The sequence below is a fragment of the Spodoptera frugiperda genome, chromosome 16, assembly GCF_023101765.2.
Source record: "Spodoptera frugiperda isolate SF20-4 chromosome 16, AGI-APGP_CSIRO_Sfru_2.0, whole genome shotgun sequence".
Classification (NCBI taxonomy): Eukaryota; Metazoa; Arthropoda; class Insecta; order Lepidoptera; family Noctuidae; genus Spodoptera; species Spodoptera frugiperda.
The window spans coordinates 5664665-5689297 of NC_064227.1; the positions used below are offsets into that span (position 1 = coordinate 5664665).

At 35.5% G+C, this 24633-nt stretch overlaps 1 protein-coding gene across 5 annotated transcripts in view; it reads left to right on the top strand.

Annotated features, from left to right (window-relative positions):
- Window positions 1–24633, top strand: part of LOC118280573 (uncharacterized) — a 226679-nt gene that overhangs the window by 58073 nt on the left and 143973 nt on the right. For 4 of the 5 annotated variants that reach the window (XM_035600672.2, XM_035600673.2, XM_050699490.1 and 1 more), the window contains one exon: window positions 18123–18173. The exons of the other annotated variant lie outside the window; for it this stretch is intronic. In XM_035600672.2, the coding sequence (XP_035456565.2) occupies window positions 18123–18173 (51 nt within the window). The remainder of the gene's footprint in view (window positions 1–18122; window positions 18174–24633) is intronic. 5 annotated transcript variants of the gene reach the window in all.

Consider the following 24633-nt stretch of genomic DNA (forward strand, 5'->3'; position numbering starts at 1 on the left):
AAAATGAGATACTTCGTTGCTGTAGTGTTAAGTGAAAAAATAAAGAATTTTTTTTTTGTTTTTTACGCTATTTTTCGAACAATAATATTGGTTCATCGTTAATGTATAATTATGACTGAATTGTGTATTCAAACGTAAAAATTAAGGCACGATTCATCTAAAAAATTAACAATTTTTTTGCTTCATCTAAAAATCACAACAATTAGCAAAGAAAGGGTAGACAAGAAATTAAAACATTATTTAATATTCAAACACCAGTTCTAACCAAAACATCAACAACAAGAATTGCTTCAAAATAAATTATTCTCCGTCTAAAATATGTTAATTCTCTCTCAACTTTTATACAGTGTAATTAGACATTATTATTACAACCCAAACCGTCTCATTGAGCAATCTTGCCCAACTCATAAATATGCGAATAAAAAACAAAAATTGAGAGATTTTCTCAAAAATTGAGAGACTGCCTCGTTGGCCGAGTCGTTGCAAGTGCGACTGCCGGGCAAGGGGTCTCGGGTTCGATTCCCGGGTCGGGCGAAGTATTACTGGGCTTTTTTTCGGTATTTCGAAAATTTCTTAGTGGTAGCACGGAGTCTGGAAATGTGCCCGGTATATGGCAATAGGCTCACCACCTATTACATGGGACTTACAACCTAAAGTGTGTAAAGTGGGTGTACATTGGCATTATGTACCATAATGTGCACCTCTGCCTACACCTTTGGGGATTAAAGGCGTGACGTTATATATATATACTAGCGGACCCGACAGACGTTGTCCTGTCGACAGTCTTTAATTTGAAAATTTTAAACTTTTTTTAATAAGCTAAAACATTCTAGACCTTTTTGATGAAAATTGTTATTCAAATGTTATGACAATATCTAACGTCATTAATATTTGACACTGCGATGGTAGCGCCGTCTGTCGGATCCAATGTAAAACATTCCAAAATCAACAACTACTAATAAATTAAAAACTAATTAAAAAAACATTGTCCAGCGGACAAAATTGTGAATCTAAACCATTCTCAGATCCCCTTGAACACACACAAAAAAGTTCATCAAAATCGGTCCACTCGTTTAAGAGAAGTTCAGTGACATATACACACTTACAGTAGAATTATATATATAAAGATGGGAGATTTTCCTCTTTTGGCATTTTTTGAGTGTGCCCGATTTTCCAAAAGTGCCTGTGACGTACGACTGCGACTCGTCAAAGTTTGCAAAATTTATTAAGTCATAAACCGGTGTGTCGGGACCCAGCAGTAAAATACAGGCCTTTGCCCATAACAGAGCGTATGCCAGAGGCAACTTGTAAAGGATTCGAGTTAATTTATAAAATACATAATAAAATTTGCACTACACCTTTTTGTTAAAATGTACTTAACTGTAATTGTGCATGAATTGGTTCGAGTGTCCCGATTAAATGGCGCTCCGATTTTATTAAAGCGTCAATTCGAATACTGTATTTTTGTTTGTATATTTGTATTTTGTATTTAGCTTCCCGCGACTCTATCCGCGCTGATGTCGGTCTTCGCGTGGATGTTTTATTTTTCCATTTTGAGTACCTAACTCTGACAATGACATCTCATAAATATCTATTAGACCCAAATACGGCTAGGCTAATTAAGGAGATACCTCTATTGAGCTACTGCTGTTGAGCTCGCGTTCTGTAGTTTTTCCAGGATAAAAAGTATCCTATTTTAAGCCCAGGATAATAAGATATAATTATACCAAGTTCCATCGAAATCGAACCGTTAGTTTTCACGTGATGCCTGAACATACAGACAGACAGGCAAAAATGAGTCACATATTTCGGTTTGGTATCGGTCCAGTAACACCCCCTGCTATTTATTTTTTCAATATTTTCAATGTACAGAATTGACCCTTCTACAGATTTATTATATGTATAGACACAACATTGGAAATCATTTTCGTTGGCCGCGTACATAATTTTCTGGTCGTTTTTCGGTTGACACAAATTGTTGTGTTGCATTCCCAATAGGACGATGACGTCATTGTGGTGGAGAGAAAATGTATTATTTGGTCGTTTCAATGGTACATCAATCTTAATGTTACATACGGTTTGTAATCCCCGAAGAGAGGAGCCACGATTCATTTAGTATTTTAGTTTATCGTGAAATAAGTGTGAGTAAGCTCATGGGAACGCTTTATATTAAAGAGCTGGATAATAATAAATAATCTTAAAATTCTTTATATTAAATGTATATATAAACAAAATCTAATTTCACTTTAAATTTACCCTTAGTAGGAGTTTTCTTTACGTTTAAAGTAATCGAAACGAGACCGCGTTCGGCGCTCTGATTGGTTGGTTTATTCGAGCCGGTTAATCAGAGTGCCCATCATACTAAGCAAGATCATACTAAGGGTACTGATTAATAAGCTACACTTACTCGCTACAACTTGCATGTTTCATAAAGTATTTTTTAGAGATTTGAAATATACTGGACTACTGGAATGAAAACTAAAGTTCCCAACAGTTAAGGAATCATTTAAATTAGATGAATCGAATCGAAATCATTCAAAGCAAATCCGAAATGGAATCTTTCCTCTTTTTAATATTATTTTGAGATATACATCACATCAACAGCTTATAAGTGGCCACTGCCATCCAAAGACCTCTTCTCACATGGTTTGAGCATTGATCACTACGCTTGCTCAATGCGGATGCTCGGAAATTATATATAAGCCCAGGTTTCCTCACGATGTTTTCCTTCAACGTTTGTCAGTGGTGTCTAAATAATCTTAAAAAGTACATATAACTCAGAAAAAGTTACATTGGTTGTACTAGCCGTTGGTAGGTTTTGAACCTGCACCCTCATGCATAAAATCTTAAACCTCTGGGTTACCACGACATATTGAAATACATACAATTAAACACAAAAAGCCAACGATTACACATAACACGCTTAACAAAACACCTAGCACGGTCCACGACGCTTACAAAGTAATGTATAATTTTTAAATGTGGAGTAAAATATTATTTCGTTTTGATATTACGCCGCTCAAAGGGTTACCAAGGGCCGTGGTAATTACTCCGGCGTCTGCTTCTGTCCAAGGCATTATGTTCCGGATTACGCCGTGTTTAAACAAGAGTATTTTTTTTCATAATTTCATAATGAAGTGTTTTATTATGAAACGTGTTTGTAATTAGCAGATTAGAATGAGTGTGTGTGTTGATTTTCTGGTGTTTGTTTATGTAAGTTGGAGACGTTTCTTAAATTATGTTTGTCTTAAAATAGAAGTTTATTTCGGTACATGTTTATTCTTGTTACCTACATAATTATGTATATTAATAGTATAACAAGGAAGACGGGTGCAAATATTACAATGTAACTTTAAGTGATACCTCATCAAAAAACTGACGTGGATCATCGCTTGTATTGTGTTCCGTTGTGTAAGTGCGATGTACCGGAGGCCCAATTATCTCCTCAATCTTCCTAATCCCCAATACCTCAACAACCCTTAAATTCCCAACTCCCAATAGGCCAACAACGCACTCTATAACATCCACTGGAGTTTCAAATGTCCATTGGTAACGGTGATTGCTTTAGTGGAACTACTAATTAAAAGTCTTAGGGTGCTTTTCCACCACAGATGCGCTATGTAGCTATGCGAGTAAGATGTGCTATGAAGATGCGCCGCCGTAAAGTAGCTGTGCGAGGAAGATGCGTAGCTCGAGTATGCGATGTATCGATAGTAAGAAAGTCATCCATAGCACACATCCATAGCACACATCCATAGCACGCATCTATAGTACGCTTCCATAGCACACACCCATAGTACACACCCGTAGCACAAATCTTTCCATATAGAAAACCTACCTTAGTTGATTACATTTCCACCAATGCTAAGCAATGTGCACCAATGAATATGATTTGTGTATCCAAACGCATCCACAGCAACGTAGCATAGCACATCTCTGGTGAAAAAGCACCCTTATAATGTTTTGCTCAGTAATCGTACCTGCTACCATTTATAAGGCAGGTCAACCACAACAAAAGACGGACAGACAAACAATACATTAAGTTTACATCTACTATTACAAACAAGGTGAATGACCTACCAATATGCAGTCTAGCTTGAAACCAGTCAAATCTCAAGCAAAGATAGCTGAAGTGAAGATAGACATATATATGTGTGAGTACGAGAGCTTGTATTTTTGTGACGTTGGCACTGTACGGTGTAGGACCCAAGGGAAATTCGGTGGCTGATCTGACAGGATCTGGGATAAGGTGGGAGAGGACAGCGGTTTTGGATTTTGAACTTTTTTTGGGTGTGAAATTGAGGTGGTTTTTGGTTGCATTACGTGTATCCACTATACACAATACACATATGTATATTGAAAGACAACGATTTTGTGTAATTTCTTTGAAGTTAACTTAAAAATGACAGTTTACTTACGGAAATATACTGAGAAAAACTATACCAGTTTTTGAATCACAGAGGGACTCTTCATAATCGATGAAAATCATTATCGTCGGATCCCCTGCTAAACACAGGCACACAGTAGTCCGGAGTCACTTACAAATATGGAAACAACATGCGATTTATATCCGCTACTTCAGGTAAAGTCTCTGGTGACACAAGTCCCGGGACATTTGTCCCCTAGTGTATAGGTATAGGCTTTATAAACAAAAATTTATAGACTTTTATTATTTTAAAATATTATAGACTAAGTTTTACATTGACAATTCTCTTATAACTTGGGACTATCACACTGAAAGCTATTTGCCGTTAACAGATAATGAACCGAAAAATCTTCGGTGAAATTCTAACAGCGATACATTATTTGAGGTTACATTTTATAATCGGTTTTACGTTTAAACATTACTTATTAATATGTATTTATAATTATAATTTTAAGTACTTACCCTCTGGTGATGACACAGTAGAATACTTTTCACCACTCTTACTCTTCTCGTGGGTGTGAAAAATGTCGAATAAAGGACTACACTTTTAACAGAGACTAGGCAGCCACGTTCTTTTTTAAGCTATGATTTTAAATTGATTTACTAAATAAACAGACTATTGCAATCCCTCTTATGTGGAGGAATTTAATTGTCCAGCTGTGCACGTTTAAAGGTTGTTTATCCGGAGCTGTAGACTACTCCGGAGCTGCGGATTGACCCAGAGCTACACTACCACTGCCACTACCAACTGCACTACCTAGAGGGTTAGCGAAGCTCCGGTTCAAAGAGCAGGAGTAGGAACGGGGTCTTTTAGTCATCAAGACTGAAGTTTGACACTCCCACTCGCACACACTCAATTTGGGATAAGTCATTGGATGATTTTCCCCTTAACAAAAAGGACTATGCATGAGTGATAAGACGGTGCAGATGCTTTTTAAATATTTTTTTTTTATTGTAAATTCCAAACTACTATACATAATATCACATAACACATCACAATACAAAACAAAAAATCTACACTACATTTATTCTTTCAAAGAAAATACAAAACATAGTCAATAGTCATATATTATTTGCCAAAACCCGTTATATATTATGACCTCAAGGTCATTCACCCCAACGACCTCATGCGTTTAACCTGGCATCTTTATGTTATGTGCAAACGTTGTCGTGACTTGAAAACTCAAACATCTAGATGCAATTTTAACTCTATAGATTTCAGATAAATGTGTAATAAATTCTCAGTGTTTATTTCGTTTTTGTTTATTTATTCTGTGAATAAGTTATCAGAGTAATTGATGGTTGATGTGTGTGTTTTGTTTTGAGCCATTTAGAGGGAGATGTAACTTTAGTATATGTTTTTTGAGTTCATAAAATATACTTATTTAGTTGAATTACGTGTGACTAAGAAGTACAAAGTACAATGTTCGATTCTCAGACTGGGGAAAGTCAAATAAAAAATCAATAACTTTAAATATTTGGGTTGTTATAATTCTGATAACTTACTATAAAAATGACTAAAGTCCGACGATAGACTTTTTAATGCTTCTATATCCATTGGATATAGGTCTCATAGAAGTCTCACACAACTACATACACATTGTATTGTGTGTTTATTATTATATTAGAAAAAGTGCAGCGCGTAGTAAGCGTAGCACTAATTCGATTCGTAGCGCGTAGCAATCTAAGTAACCAACTGGTATAAGTACTACGACGTAGCCGTAGCGGCTTAATGTATTATTAGTGTACAGATACGTAGAAGAGCTTATCATTCATTAGATCTTGAACTTGTACCTAACAAATTATTCTCTAGGTATTATCAAAAAAAATAAGAACTTTAGAGAAATGATTCGTCCATCTATGACATCCATTATATTTTGTTTCTTGTGTTATACAAAAATAATAATATTATACTTTTTGAAAAGAATATAGATTAGATGATGTATCTGCTCGTATACCTCCTATGACATAAAAAATATTAAAATATTCCTTCAAATCCTTAATCTAGTATTGCGTAAATAGTAGTTTAACCAATACTATTGATAATATACACAAACGAATACATCGAGTTTAAAAATTACTAATCTTTTAAACATTGATTTTTATCCTTAAGCCAATTGACCGTGGTCATTTAGTATGAATATTTCATAAAATAACATAAAAGATCATAAAAATATTATCATAATATGCTTTATTTTTATTTTATTTACTTAAATATCCTAAGCCATAAACCTCGGGGGTACCACGATCGCCTCGGCTATCGACTTCACAGAATTCATTTTTATGAATCCTTAAAAAAACATAATTGTATTTTTCAGCCGCTCCACGATAGCCAGGCTATAAAATCTCTGTTTATTTCCCAAGGCAGGCTATTTTATCGTTCAGCTATTAAACTGCGTGTCAGCAAATAGTTACTTCATTTTAAACTCATTTTTTCGAAACGATTCTTTGAATTTTTTACTTGAACTTTAGACTTTAGAATGTTCTCCATTTTTATTTTATTTTAAATAAAGTGTTGTCCCACAATTTTATTTGCTCTAGTGTCATCAGTGCGTACAATTTCATATGCACATGACACCGACACCCGAAACAACAATTTGTGGATCACACAAAGTGTTGATCCGTGCAGGAATCCAACCCGCTACACGTTGCATGGCAGCCAGTTGTCCAGTCACCAATTTGAATAATAAATCAAACATTGTTATTATCTTACAGTTTTGTTGTGTATTATATTTAGAAATAAGTTCAAATAAGGTGAATATAAAAAAAATATCTACGAAAACCAGTGCAAAACTAAAACCAATAAGTAAACAAACTTACAAGCTTCATAGTACATGAAATATGTTCACTCACATGCGTTTTTCCGTATACATCCTAATTTCTTGGTTCATTGGCTTCAAAAAGGGAGATAGGTAAGAAAGTGACAGCTTCCAGGAAGGAGACATGTTACTGATCTTTTTGAAGATGACATTTCGAGTCATGTCAGTAAGACATGCTTCGACATGTTGAAACATGTATCGCACACTAATATGTACCTGTGACGTCGCTTTGAATTTTTTGTGCGTTTACATCACTACATAGTATAAAACAAAGTCACTTTCTCTGTCCTAATGTCCCTTTGTATGCTTAAATCTTTAAAACAAAGGTGCTTTCTCTGTCCCTTTATCCCTTTGTATTCTTAAGTATTTATAACTACATAACGGATTTTGATGCGGTTTTCTAATAGAGAGAGTGATTCAAGAGGAAGGTCTATATATGTAATACATACGTAATATATCACTATTGCACCCATATTTTTTTTTTGAGGTTTGAAAATAATTCAATGACTTCTCCCGCCTCCTTTGGCGAGGGAGTGTCAGAGTCTTACTGACTAAAAACCACCCCGTTCCTACTCCTGCTTTTCGAGCCGGAGCCCCGGTAAACCCGCTAGGTAGTCCGCAGCTCCAGACTGCACCCATGCGAAGCTGGAGCTGGTCGCTAGTAAAGTATGTAGTTAGTTACATAATAACATAAGTTCAATGATAATATGTACATGGACAGGTATGACTGTTTGTTTCGGTTTTGTTATAATAAAAGGAAAGGATAAAAGAAAAAATGGACATCACTGAAGAAAGATTAAAGGTATTATAATGTTTGAAATAGATATTTTATTTCTAAGAATGGTGAAAGACGTTTCCGATCAAAGAGATTGTCTGTTTGGCTATCTGAGAAGTTTATTTATATTATTGCTAGATAAGTATTTTTACTTTATTAATTATTATGTTATCGGCTTACTCACGTTACTGTTTGACGAGGAAGTCGACTAGTTTTTAGTCGTGCCAGAGGCTCATCTTTATTAGCAGCATTCCGCGGTACACGACGCGGTGATTGTCGCGCTGCTACAATCTCAGTAGCGGCGCGTCAATCAATGTCGTAGAATGTCTTACGAAATTTATGATAATATAATATTTTTACTTTCTTAAAATTTTAGACTTAATCTTTTTTCTGTAAGTTTTTATAATCAGGAGCGCCCTGACCTATAATCAAATTTGTTATCTTTAAGTTATTCAAAAAACGTAGTCTATGTTAAAATAATCACGAAATTATTTTCTAATCATATTGAAAATTAATTATAGCAAAAACTTAATACCAATTTTTCTAACACCATTTTTAATTATGCAAAGAAAAATCAACTCTCTTAATTCATCTTCGCTCTCAATAAATTAACCACGGTTTAATAAGTATCGAAAGCTTAATTTAGCTTGTTATCGAAATTAATTTAGTTGACACCCACGCTGCCCACGCTAAAATATTAATTACAATTTTATCATATAAAGCTTTGGTGGTCTAGGAGATTGGAGGTCGACTGTGGATCATTTGATCTTTGGTTCGATGCCTGAGTATAAGGGTAACAAGTCACCTTTTACAATCCCTGAGAGGCAAGCTAGATAATATGTATGGATCACATGTGGATGATTTGATCTATTTTTAATGTGTTAAGGCGGTAAACGAGTAGACAGATGATGGTAAGTAATCGCCGCCGTCCATGGACACCCAAAACACCAGAGGCGTTACAATTGCGTTGCCAGGCTTCGAAGGGTTGGTAATTTGACAATTGTTGGGGGTTCGAGGATTGGGGAGGAGGTAATTGGGCCACCAGAAACCTCAATCACGCGACGAAACACAACGCAAGCGTTATTTCTGTATGGTCGGTTTTCTGTGGCCGCGCTATATTTTCAACACTTAAGTCTAAAAAGATACAATAAGAAACTTAATGCTGGCTATAAAACTCGATGGTTTTCAAAAAACTAAATAGAACCAACAATCCCTACACTTGACCAACGACACAGCTAAACACCTCAACTTCAACTACTTACTTAAACTTAGTTAAAAACAAAATCTCTATCAAGAAGATTACTCAATTAATTTACGAAGAAAAGAAAAAAATAATTGTTAAAGAAAATGAATTAATAATATAGAACAAAGCGGGGCCTCTAACTAACGACCCCTGAAATGAGATCAGATTTTTCAGCCTTATTATTATTATCTCTTATCGACTTTCAATCTCGTGAAGTTTCCTTTTTCAGTTTCAGTAAAATGTAGGGAAAGATTAATTAGAGGTTTTCCTTTTTTTCAGGAAAACTTTCCTCGTCGGTTGAGTGGTTGAGCAGACTAGGATTTAATATTCTAGGATTTTTTAATTAAAATCTAACTTCTACTTACGGTTTCGCCTTCGTTTTCGCGGGATAAAAAGCCTATACTATTTCAGACTATAATCTACCCCTGATATAAATTTTATCCTGATCCTTGTAGCCATTTTGACGTGATTGAGTAATAAATATACTCAACAAGTGTGGGAGAGCCATGCTTCAGCACGAATGGGCCAGCTCGACCGGAGTGACACCACGGCCACACAGAAAACCGACGTGAAACAACGCCGCGTTGCGTTTCTTTGTATGAGTGAGGTTATCGCAGGTCCCAATGACTCCACCCTCGAATCTCCAACAATTCTTAAATGCCTAACCCCCAAAATTGCGACCACGCACTTGTAATGCTTTTGATGTTTGGGGTGTCCATGGGCAGCAGCCATTGCTGACCATCAGGTGATCTATCTGCTCGTTTATCGGCTTATCCCATAAAAAAACCATATTATATCAAAACAATAGATTTTACAACCTACACCTACTTTATCTGCAAACAGCCATAAAATTATGGTATATGAGTGTAATAAATTATTGCAATTCACCATGACACCTTTCGTTTCACGGTCAGGGTAAAGTCACTTAGGGCATGCCCTAACTGGCCTATGGGGGTCACTTTACAGGGGTCAACTTGACTACAGGACTCCATTTATCAACGCCAGTACCATAGCTATTCATTTTAATAATTATTTACACCATATTATGTGTTTACGAACCCTTTTCTATTTGCTTTGAAAAGATTTCAAAAGTCATTGTGTGGTTATTAAGTTAATCGCACGTTTTAACTAACTTTATGAACCTTGATATATTGTGTTTGAATACCAATTTTTATCATGTGTAGTTACTAGTTACCATGAACTTGAACTTCAAAGTTTGTATTGATTTGTCTGGAAACCCGAGCCGCATAAACGCTCTCTTAAACAGAATAAGTTAATGATATCTTTCATAAGCAAATTTTTCAAGAGATTGCTCGTAAGCTAATCGACTCTACACGTGACCAGAAGGCTGGCTATTTCTTCGGTCAGAAGATAAGCATTGCCATTCAACGTGGCAATGCGGCCAGTCTTCTGGGAACGTTCCCCAGTGACAGTGATACGGACGATTACTTCGACGCCTAAAGGGGAGATTTCTTTTTCTTTATTTTAGTTTTAAGTTACAGTAAATTGTACATATCTGTTATTCGATTGTTAAGGAATTATTTAACTAGAGAAAACATTGAAGATACAATATCTGCATTATTATGCTAAGAGTTTGCTGAGAGTGCCAATGATAAATTTGGTAAGAGATTTTAATCCATCGGTACCGAATTTGTGGACAGAATGCACTTTCTTCGACCAGATGTTTTAAATCCTTGTGCTCGTGTAAGCATTTGCGTAACACCTATTATCATTAACTTTAAATCTTATCTGTGACTGTCAAGAAATAAAAAAATAAAATAAAAAGCTAGCTCGACTCAGAAAAGAAGCCCGAAATCATTCAGTCGATTTACCAACCATCTCTAGTATCACAATTCATACTAAGTACAACTTTCTTAACAGTTTCCATTTAAGTAACAATAAAGTAAATATTTTCAACAAGCCAAACATCACACGTTAATCAAGCACCGATGTTACATTAAGGGCGATGCGTACTCGCATCAATCATTCGCAGACAGGCACTAGTCATCGCTGTACTCCCTGTTATTATTATTATTATAAAAGTCAGCTTGCTAATGGATTTTGTTTTTTATTAAACACTAGCTTCTGCCAGCGGCTTTGCTTGCGTTCCCGTGAAGTAAAAAGTATCCTATCATCCAAGTCAGCTCATACTCTATCTGTATGCCAAATATCATTTTAATCTGTTCAGTAGTTTCATCGTGATTGACGAACAAACATCCAAACAAACAAACTGTTACATTTATAATATTAATGTGAAGTAAAGATTCCAGCATTTATACCATCTTCGACCCCAGAATCAATTTTATTAGCCATCTGTTTGGATTTCAGTAATTTAATTAATTTTGCACCCTTCTTTCAGGGTTAATGGAATCCTATTGCATCAAAATCTGTTCAGTAGTTTCAGCGTAATTGACGGACAAACATCAAATAAACAAACATTTACATTCGTAATACTAGTGTGATTGATTATAAAATTGAGAATTCCACTTGCTTTTCAGAACACCCTTAATGGAAAATCAGCGTAAAGATACCATCACCAATCCAAAGATAAACTGCATCGAATCACGTTTCAGTAACAACCTTAACCGAATTTATTATTCGTACAATCGAAGAATGAAATTCACAATCGATATTTTTCCCAACTTAATTGAAATTCATTGTGGTCAGTTAATTATGCATGTTCGTATTTCATTCATTGTTACACCACTGAAAAGATAATTTTTCACTGAAATATTTAAATTAAACATTCATATTGAAACCGCAATATTAATTCAATATTTTGATAACGAGCCAACAATTGCGTTTTCTGTATCCAATAAGTAACAATCAATAATAATATACATAACTGCTTTCATAGTTTTTAAGTGTGGGAGAGCCATACTTCGGCACGAATGGGCCGGCTCGACCGGAGTGATACCACGGCCTCACAGAAAACCGACGTGAAACAATGCTTGCGTTGTGTGAGTGAGGTTACCGAAATTCCCCACTTTCCAATCCCCGAAACTACAACAGCCAGAAAACCTACCTAATATAGGTATCCTCCATAGTAATTTACGAACATTAACACTAGATTGAAACCCCAATCCATTTCACGTCTAAAACTACTTTTATAAAGAACTTTTCTAATACAATTCTAATGTATTTTGAAAGGAAATTCTCAAATGTCCGGACTTAGGAACTTCCTAATGTATAATATAGTAGTTTAATGGTATATTCACGACTATATTGACAGGTGTCACCGATACATCAATGTCGGGAGTGTTTTGGGGACAAGTAAGCGATATTTTCTCAGCAAAGTTGGTCAGGATTTAGAAAGTTGGAAGAATGATATAGTATGTTCTTGGAAGGTATGTTTATTTAACATTGAGTGTGTATTTCCCTTAAGGGATAAGCAGTGGGTAAGGTGTAATATTGTGTATATCAAGTTTCTTGTGAAACACAATCTATAGCTAGCGATTGCCGAGAAATTCTATACTGAAAAGTCTTTAATATATTGTTTTCTCTTCAGAACTCAGAGCTTTCTCGGTAATGCTTATGAGAATTAGATCAAAAAGATAGCTCATATATTTATCAGGAACTAGCTGACCCGGCAAACTTCGTACTGCCTTAAATATGTTGTTATCACCTTTTCAACCATTCCTGGACTATTACAACTAATTCAAGCCCAAAATTACCGTACCCAAATCAGTCCAGCCGATCTCAGGTTTTAGCGAGACTAACGAACAGCAATTTATTTTTATATAGAGAGATTACATCTTATACTTGATCATACAACCTGCAAATTCTACAGTACTTAAGTAAACACATAACCCTCCGTTACCATGCAGTCGGATAAAAACACAGCCAATAATGACAAACATAGAAGCCTCCAACCGAATCAACGTCAACAGATCAGAGAACATCAATTTTCACGTCAACATCACATTTGACGTCGAGCAGTAATTCAGGAATGTACTGAAAATTACGTAACGTCTATTTCCTGAAGGAAATAGAGGATGTTTTCATGTAGTTAGGCGTTAGGTTTGTGTTTATCGTGAAATATTGTTTATGTTACTCTAGTGCCACTTTTTGGGCAACATATTAAGTTTAAAACTGAATCACTGGTAATTTCTTTCAAAAAAATTTGCACTACCTGTTATTCGTAACGTTCAACAAAACATTACCCTTAATACAAGCTTGTTTATCGTTACGTTTAAAGTAATCGTAACGAGAGCGCGTCCAGCGTTCTGATTGCCTGGATCGAATAAATCAACCAATCAGAGCGCCGAATGCGCTCTCGTTACGATTATTTTAAACGTAAAGCAAACTCGTATTAAGAGTACTGTGCACTCATTTTTAAAAAGCCTGCAACGCACTTGTGGCTCCTCTAGTAGTGCTGTGATTCCTCGACATTGATTCCATGACGTCAGTTGATCCGTCTGTTTATTTGCCTATCATGAGCCCACCAGAAAAGCTGTGAGAGAGAGAGAGTAGTCTGCTCAAAAATATTACACCATTTTACATGATAATTGGTACATTTTCGTTTAGACAAAATGTATATATATTTGCATAAACGTACCACATAACACTCAATATCTACTCAATTCCACTCACTTTTCGCAATAAAACGTTTGTAAGATAAACAAAATAATATTGTATGCAATCGCAAGTAACTCCGCGTGCTACAAATATATTCTACAATAAGATTAGGGAGTGTGTGGGAGTAGTGTGTGTGTGTGTGTTGCGCTGATGCTAGTATGCATGCGTCAGTATTTTTGTTAGGGATGTGGTGTGGTTTGTAATTCTATCGATATTTTTTTTTATTTTGTAATTTTTTTTTTTATAACCTTAAGATAGTTGTTTGATGTGGGTGGTGAGGGATTGTGTATTGTGACTTTACATATCAATTCAATAGTGGACTGAAGATAATGATGATGGTATTTTTTCACTATTTTATTAAATGCTTCTTGATTTTGCAAATGTAACTGATAAGCACGTGGTCTAAATTTCGATTTACAGGTTTATATAAAAGGTACAAGGTTAAAAGATATTCTAAAATGATAAATTTTAAGACGGAACTGTTGTATAATCATTTTTTAATGAGATTCAAAATTATATAGTCATGGTGGCCCAGAGGTTTAAGACGTTCGCTTCTCATGCATGAGAGTGCGGGTTTGAAACCTACTAAAGGCAGATACCAATGGAACTTTTTCCTTTTCTAATTATTTAGACACCACTGACAAAAGGTGAAGGAAAACATCGTGAGGAAACCTGGGCTTATAATTTCTAATTATAAGTTTGAAATCGCTAACCCGCATTGAGCAAGTGTGGTGATTAATACTCAAACCTTCTCCGTGTGAGAAGAGGCCTCTGGTCAGCAGTGGCCACTTAATAGGCTATTGATGTGAAGATTTCAAGAATCGCCACCGATGCCCTATAAACTCGACCCCCATTACTCAACAGTCCCATGAAATTAATATTACTACTTATAGTTTCCGACAGCCAAATCAAATATTTCGTTTCTTTCTCATTCCTTGCCCATGGCACAGAATGCTAATCGTTTTTCTACGAATGAATTGCCTTTACACAAAGTTGTTGATACCTTGGATTGTTAGATTAGGTTTTGAGAAGTATACAAGTGGTTTCGAAGGAACAATTTACGTTTTACAAGAAGAAAGAAAATTTAAGTAGGATTACGTTTTCATGGCTACCGCGTTTCTGAGAAGCGGTTTGTTTATGTCGCTTTAAATTTTAATATGTGACACTTTGTTAAATGACATTTACTGCCGCACTCAGAGTCATTAATTGATTACTTAAACTATTCTTTAGTAACGATTTTGTTTTGAAAAAATGCTAAGGACTAGGTTAAATTACCATTAAATGACTCTGAGTACAGCGATTAATGTTGAAGTAAATCACACTATCACACTACTATAATTAATGTGAAAGTTTGGATGTTTGATTGTTTGTCTGTCAATTGCACTGAATCTACTTGACGGATTTTGATAAAATTTGGTATACAGATAGGGTATAAGCTGACTTGGGTGATAGGATACGTTTTATGCCACGGGAATGCGAGTAAAGTCGCTGGTAGAACCTAGTAAACAATAAAGTGATGCTTCGTTGAACTAAACTATTAAATAGATTTATTGAAAGATAAACAGTAATGTAATAACAGTTACAGGTATTAATTTTCTTGTTAATTATCGTGTAATATAAGAAACAAAACTTGTTACTATTGGCAACGTAAAATTCCATAATAATAATACATTTATTTGATAAGTCATTTCTACGAAGAAGTGATTCTGATAACTACTTGGAATTCTTTTCTTTTTTATTTGTGAACTGTGATGTTGTAATTATTATGTGTAAATAAAATAAAATGAGATTAAGTTAACAAGTTATTTATTTATTTTAATACACAGAATAATACAAATCATTATAATATTAAATCAACACTATCGGCATACGGTCTGTTTCTCGAGTTGCTCTCACCTAACTTCACTGACAGACAGACTATTATTTATTTCTTTATTTGTTAACATTTCAAAACTACCTATTTATGGTTAATTAGAATGATGACTTTGACTTGACATTTACTTCAAAAAGCATAAAATTCTAGTTCCAGAACATCAATATACAAATTATGTATCTGAAAAAACATTACACTTTCTATCGACAAAAACTATCGACCTTTTCACATCACTACAGCGTCTTGGAGAGCGCTCAACCGAGTTCGCGGCCTACGTACGTTTCATTTGTTTCGTCGTCTGGCGAATTGTCTCCATCTAGGTAAACTATCTAGACTCTAGACTTATCTAGACGTCTAGATTTTCTTAGACATGTATGTGTTTGTCTACTTCGCAGGTAATAAAATGTAGATAGATTTTGCTTCATACTGTAGGTATTTGAGATAGATGGTGTTTGAATTTTTGTGTCTAAGGATTCATGGGTTGAATGGCTTTAAAGTGTGTTTGTGAAATGTGTGTTCCAAAGTTTTTAAGCGTTGTTATGAGGTTTATAGATTTATAAGTGTAAGTAGGTAAGTGTGAGAGAGCCATGCTTCGGCACAAATGGGCCGGCTCACAGAAAACCGACGTGAAACAACGCTTACGTTGTTTGAGTGAGGTTACCGGAGGCCCCATACCCAGTCTTCCCAATTCCCGATTTCCCAACAACCCTTAAATTCCTAACCCCTAAAAGGTTGGCAACGCACTTGTAACGCCTCTGGTGGTTTGGGTGTCCATGGGCGGCGGCGATTGCTTACCATCAGGTGATACGTCGGTTCGTTTACCGGCTTATACCATAAAAAAACATGTTTTGATCACTAAAACCTAGGTAATAGTACGTACCTATTCACGTAATTTCAACCTATGAATCACATCAATTTAACCTAAAATTTTTATTTGACACATATTCTGAAAATTTTAAATCCCGTCAGACACAAAACAAAATTAAAATTGACAACATTAAAATTAAATCTCTACGTCTGAGTAACGCTTCATTATTTCAGCGTACTGCGTAATTAAATATAATAATGCGCGGTAATCGAACCTGGGCCCCTTAATGCTGTAACTTGATATTAATGACTCAACCATTATGCTAATCGATGTTTCTTCTTGTTTGTTCAATACGCTGATTTTTTGGAACGCGACACCTCCACTTAGGGTCTTAGTAGGAAAAAATTGTGTTGTCTTAAAAATACATCTACAATATTTTTTGAAAGTAGTAGTATCGAGATGTCGCTAGTGCTGTTGTAGAGTAAAGGTCTGATGGTAAGCATCCGCCCCTCATGAACACCCAAAACACCAGAGGCGTTACAAGTGCGTTACCGGCCTTTTGGGAGTTAGGAATTTAAGGGTTGTTGAGGAATCGAGGATTGGGAAGGGTAATTACCCGACCTAAACACACAACGAGACACAACGCAAGCGTTGTTTCACGTCGGTTTTCGTGAGACCGTGGTATCACTCCAGTCGAGCCGGCCCATTCGTGTCGAAGCATAGCTCTCCTACACTTAAACATCTAACTGGCTCTATGCATCAAGTCGCGAGAACCTCAAAATCAACATAATATTTTCCTACCAATAGACTCAACTCGTAAAGATCAATCTCACTTTACCAAAACAGAGTCTAAGTTATAGGTATTTGTGATGCAAACACTTAGGTCATACCCTGAACGACCTAGCTTCAGTACACATATCAAGGTATAAAAACCAGTATAACCTGACCGTCGCATGTGCGGAGAGGTCATACAAAGCGAGACCAAGATAAACTGGTTTTGTGTAGCTGTGTGTAGCTATGTACCCTAGCTATTTGTTCTAAGCATTAAGTTATTGTTTTTCAAGTTACATCGAGGCCACGTTTGTTGTTGCTAATTTGATTTAGTATCGTGACGTCACATGGTTATATTGCGTTTTAAAGAAGTCCTTCTGGAATGGGGATCAGTAGCTTGATCATCTGATCGAGTAGAAGGAGCACCTGATGGTAAGCAATCGGCGCCTCACTTAGACACGCACCCGAGGAAATAATAGTAATTTGCTGTTTTCAGGGCATTAAGGATTGAGTATGGATCGAAGATTTAATAGCTAAGTTGTGTAACTATGTGACTGTTTCCTAAGCGTAGCACAAGTATGCGTAGGAAAGCGCATCCACAGCACGCGTCTCTTCTTTTATCTTTCCATATAAAAATATAGCTTAGCTGAGGTCGTTTCCACCACTGAGTTCGTTTGCTAAGCTTGGTGTACCAATGAATATGATTTGAAGCCAAACGCATACGCAGCAACTTAACATAGTACATTTTTATTAGAAAAACACCCTTATACTCGTAGTAATAAAACACTATTTTAAAAAGGGTTTTTAACAAATTTTCTTTAATTTACAGGTACTTGGCATCAGCTTCATGGCACAATAGAGGATAGAAAATCGCATAGAGGTAAATGTCTAGTCATTTTTTTATTCATTATAGTTTATAAGAATCGTTTATTGTAATATAGACCTAGATTTGTATAGGTTAAGGTGTCATTTAGTTTGGCATGAGCCAACTCATAATTTTTAATGTGTTTTAGTTCATAATCCATTTTGTATATTTGTGAATATGTTCTTATAGTTTATCATAGTCTTACTATTGCCACGCGGTTTCACCCGTTTCTCTGCTCCTATTGATCGGAGCTTGATGTTTAATAACCTATAGCTTTCGTCGATAAATGCTCTATCCAACACAAAAATATTTTTTCAAATTGAAGCAGTAGTTTCAGATATTAGCTCGATCAAACTAAGAAACTCTTCAGCTTTACATATTGGTATAAGCCGGTAAACGAGCAGACGTATCAGCTGATGGTAAGCAATCGACGTCGTCTATTGACACCCGAAACACCAGATGCGTTACAAGTGCATTCCCGGCATTTTGGGAGTTAGGAATTTGAGAGTTGTTGAGGAATTGTGGATTAGGAAGATTAGGAAGGGGGTGATTGGGCCTCCGGTAACCCCACTTACACAACGAAACACAACACAAGCGTTGTTTCACGTCGGTTTTCTGTGAGGCCGTGGTATCACTCCGGTCGAGCCGGCTCATTCGTACCGAAGCATGGCTCCCACACTTATAGGTTTACATTTACTCCAACATAAACAAACCTTCGAACCACCAAAAGTTATCCTCTAATACAGACAAATGTTTAAACCAAGTTCTAAAATTGCATTGTATATTTTCATTAGAACACAACTAAACAGCTATTAAGGTCTATTTTCGTGTGAAACAACTCCATTATTTTAATGGTACGAAGTAAGAACGTATTTTGTTAGGTGGATAGAATTTTCGACGTTAATTACATGAATATCCGATACGGATACAGCGAGTACATTATACCGTTTAAAAAGATGTTTTCTTCGTTGTTTTTCGACATTTTTAAACGAGGTTTTAAAGGTTTAAAAAGGTTTAATGTCCAAGATCATTAGGTAATGTTGGGGTTTTATCAGTTGGCTGTTTCCCTTGATTGCTTCTTGCTCGGCTTTTGTCTTTAAAAAGGTTTTTTAAAGAAGACCGGTTTAAAAGTATCATTACTGTATTATGTGATGTTAAATTTTAACGTAACATTGGAATTACTGTAAACCAGTAAAGATTATAAACGGAAAGCTTCATTAAACTTGAAAATTGAACGTACTCAATTTTATCATTACTTTACGATATACACATATTATTTTTTAAATTGACTGCTTTTAGTCATATTGTCTTGTAGCTTTATCGTATCGAAGGCCAATCGATTCGATTTCCAATATAAAATGTTGTACCATGTGTTCTAAAGAATATACGACAAACAATAACAACAAAATAAGTGTATGATTATTTTGTAGGTACATGTGGGTTCTATCAGTTACAATATTGATGACTGAATACAGGATCTTAAATTCAATATTTTGAGACGATAAATGTTTCAGTGTTCAAAAATTTACAATAATAACATAGAATCTAGAATTGTGTCCAGTATACATATAGTAATAGGCAGTTACCCTTACTGTATGGGAATCGCCAAATAACTGGTCCAAAGTTGATCATCATCATCATAATAATAATCAGTCAAAGGCATCTGCTGAACATAGTAATAATGAAATTTTCCTCAATAACTTCCATATTAAAAACTTAGTATTATGTACATCTGTGCTTATCCCTTTAAGATGTTATGTATGTACAATAATCATCACGTAACTTAACACCACATTGTTATAAGTGGCATGCTAATCTAAAGGCACTTAGCATTTGCACGAGGACAAGCAACTATCGACCTAATTAAACAATCACTCTGACATTGACACAGTATAGCATTCTACTCCATTTGCGGCGGAAAATCGATTGAATTTTCAATGTCAATAGGGTCGATAATGGAAACCGCTTGATTGTGTTAGTAGAACTTTTTATAAGTATTATGGCTGTATTATCAAACCGTTGTACATAAGAAGTTTGTCGGTCATCTTTCGATACAAAACACTACATACGAGGAACTCGCCGAAAACCGTAGTCGTCATTGCATTTCGCCGAATGAAGAAGGTTATTGGGAAAAATATCTAACGTAACGTAAGTGAGCCAAAAAACGTAAATGTAAACGTAAGTAAATATCTGGTAGCGCCTCAAAGATCAATCAGGACACCACAGATGAGGCTCAGCAGGACTGATGCCCAACCTGGAGCTGTAGACAACTTAAGGAGTTACCGGGGTTTCGGCTAAAAGCTGGAGTAGGAACGGCGTGGTTTTTAGTCAGTAAGAGTATGATACTCCACTTACCTGATCCAATGGCGGGAGGAATCATTGGATGATTTGCCCCCACAAAAAGAAGGTAATCAATGGGATGAGCTTTCGCCCACTATAAAAAGTAAGTCAGCTTAAGTTTAGACTTGTTTTAAGAGCTCAATCGTAAAACTATTCGGCTTACAAGTAAGTTTTTCCTCCGTACGAATAAATAAGAAGATAGTGAATATTATTCCACACCAAGTATTCCATATAAGTAAAGAATTCACGCTCGTTACAAGAGGAGGCACTAGGTAATCATTGCTACGCGTTGAACTGAAATAAATATGTATAACACTAACCTTATACTACATGTAATTAGAGGGTATTTTCCAAGAAGTGTGTTATTTAGTAAAATATATATCTATACCTACTTTTTTATATATTACTAGCAAAACCGGCGAACTCCGTTTCGCCATGTTCCCTGTTTTCCTGCTTTTCTCCTGATTTTGTCCTGAATTTTCTTACCTGCCTGATACCTTTCCAACGAATGCAAAACCGTGGAAATCAGTGCTACGCGATGATAGTGAAATAAATATGTATAACACTAACCTTATACTACATGTAATTAGGGGGTATTTTCCAAGAAGTGTGTTATTTAGTAAAATCTATATATCTATACTTTTTATTATATAAAGCTGAAGACGTTGATGGTAGGAGAGCCATGCTTCGGCACTCACAGAAAACCGAGGTTGGAGGAGGTTGATACAGGAGCATAGAAACAAGGATAATAATCTTGAGTATTGTATTAGATAATTTAAAAAAATTAGTCAAGAATATTATATAATTCGTCGCAATGACTAGTAAAAAGAGGAGACATTCGGATGTTCAGGTTAATTAGCAATTAGTTTATATTATTTATTATTTGAGCTACAGGAGCATAGAAACATAAATTCTTTAGTATGGAAAAGCTTACCCACTAGAGAATTATTAAGCGAAGTTAAAATACTACTAATTTAGTTTACTATAAACTATACAATCTACCCACTGTATCTTAAAACTAGATAAAAGGAACATACCGTGGAAACTCCAGAAATACATTTCTTCAGAATTTCAGTTCGTATTGAAACTATCTCTTTCAAGCTAACCTACATCTTCAGATCTGGATTAAAATGAAACGGGAATTCGTGAAAACTCGAGTTCAATCAAAATAAATCAATATGTAAATAGGGAAAGTAAACTGCAATGTCACGCCTTTTAACCTCGAAAGGTAGGCAGAGGTGCACTTAACGGCACGTAATGCCACTGAACAAAGTACATTAAAAAATTCAAAACATTTCAAAAATTGTCCTATGTAATAGGGAGTGAGCTTATTGCCATATATCGGACACAATTCCGTGTCATCACTGAGTAATTTTCGTAAAACCGAAAAAAGCCCTGTAATACTTAGCCTGACACGGGAATTGAACCCGAGACCCCTTGCCTGGCAGTCGCACTTGCGATCACTCGACTAAATAGCCCAGTAATACTTTACCCGACACGGGAATCGAAACCCACTTGATACTCGATCAACGAGGCAGTCAACAAAATAAACTGTTTTTATAATTAATGTTAAATTCTTAGTACCTAGCTACAGTATTGAGAAACCAAGTTATACCAAGTTGGTAGAATTTAGGGGTGGTTTTGGAAAAGGGGTGTTGGGGACACAAGTACGGTAATGATTTTATTACCAAGTTCGTTCCCTTTTCATTTCCGTTGATTGAAGTAATAAATTCTGGCATTTCTTGGATCTATCCTCAAATAGTCTAGAGTTCAAATTAATGGAAACCAATTCTATTCTTGATTGATCGGGCTGTGTTAAGATAAAAGTATTTTAGAGGCGTATTTTTATTGTTTTTTAAAGTGGTATACTTGTAGGTGAGTTCATTGACCGTGATTCTTTTAGAGTTTCAAGGTAAACGTTTTGATGTTTTGCTTGATTAAGGAATATTAGAAAAATATTTATTTTCTATACTTATAATAAATCTGTAGAGAGGTCAATTGTATACATGAAATATATTTAAAAAAAACCTATCAGGGTGTGATTGGAGATCGATACTGATGCCAAAAATACAATCAGTGAAATTTTACTTTACAAAACAAGTACATAACGCAGAAAACCAAACGTTTTATGACATAAGAACTGTATTTAAATGTATTTATATAGAGAAAAACGTTGTCATTTCTATTTTGTACTAGATAACCAACTAACCCATGTAAAGCACCAATAACCATCCAAAACACACAAAAAATAACCTTACAAAAACCGCAATTCTATTTCATACCCTCCCCATATTAAAACCGATCATGAGACCATTTAATTTCATACATATATAAATAAATGGTAAACGCTTTCTTCGCCCCCCTAATCCCGCATCTAGCTGGGCTTACATGGACCACAAGCATTCTTTTAATTCATGACACGTCCGCAAAGGCATAAGATGTCGATTTTACTAGGGATTTGTCGTCTCGAAGATTATTTCACCCCCCCCCCTTAGTGGGGGAGGGATCTAAATCGAATTGGTTACGTCACAACGACATTAAAGTGGAGCCTTAAATACAACGAGAGTTACGCACTGAGAATATTCTTTTCTCTGTTTTTTTTTTGTTTGGTTTCGTTAGTGTAATATGTGGCTTATAACTATGCTTATAAGATACATATTACTGTGTCCTAATGACGTAGATCAGTGTGAATTTGGGGTAAGTTGATAACTATCAGTTATGCCAAGGACTTGATTACTACCTACTATGTTAAACTAAGCAGTAAACGTGTATTTAAGTTTATTTTTTTAACTACCACATTACGGTTTCCTCCTGTATCATAGGTGCGTTTATAAACATACAAATGACAACCAGACATTTGTTTTTTACTGATATAATGTCGAAATAAAATAATTTCAGAATTATTTTACGGATATGTGACTAATTAAACTAGAGGCTCATATGTACCTAATATTTACGTGTCTGTTAGGGAGAACATATATACAACCTAGTCATGTACAACACCTTTGTTTAGCAGATAAATTGATTTGATAAATCAGTTTATCTGATAAACTGATTTTGTCTAAACTTTGTGGTAAGTTAGTATCATCTAGGCATTCAATTCTATCTAGCATTATAATGAATTTTCACAAATATTTTTATACATCTTTGTATCTATGAAAGCTTATACTAGAAAACGCCTTAGATCACCTAGTCCCTAAAAAAATAACTACGCCAAAACCGGCAACGAACTTTAGCTACACCGTCACCAAAATCATTTTACACCGATCTACCATCAACCCCCCTTCAAGGGGTGGTACCTACAGCATTATTAACACAACCGATCCATTATCAGTAAACCATTACTCGCTATCTTCAGGACCCTTCCAAAGGTACTCCGGATTTCTTAATTAAGACGAGGAACTCAAACGGCCATGTTATTTGCATTGAACGACTTGCGCTAGTTCTCTTAGATTTATCTTGGCAAGTTATTATTGGGGGATCGGTATTGATATCAAGATTTGGTGTGTGTTATGTGATAATGTAATAGTTAGAAGTGGGTTGAGATCTGTTGGTATACTACAGTACTATTTTTTTTTTTTTTGTGGAATAAATTGGTAAACGAGGAGACAGATCACCTGATAGTAAGCAATCACCGCTGCCCAAGGACACTTGAAACACCAGAGCCGTTACAAGTGCGTTGCTGGCCTTTTGGGTGTTAGGTAATTTAGGATTGGGAAGATTGGGAAGGGTGGTAATTTGGCATCCGGTAACCTCACTCACACTACAAAACGTTGCTTCACGTCGGTTTTTAGTGAGGCCGTGGTAACACTCCGGTAGAACCAGCCTAGTCGTGCCGAAGTAAGGCTCTTCCACACTTAAATTAAGTAGTAACTTCATATTCGTTTTTATCACAAGATTTGACGCTTTATGCCACAGATTCGTTGTTAGTTGTATATACTTACCTAATAATAAAAACTAAGTTTCGTTTCTATGGGAACAGGAAACATCTGGATTTTTATATATGTACGAAAATGTAAAGAAGTTTTAGTTCTCAATGAAAATATAATTATTCGACACCAATATTCTAACAATCTTGTCACTTGCATTCTCAAACATACTACACTGAAAACAAACCCCATTTTCATATATCACC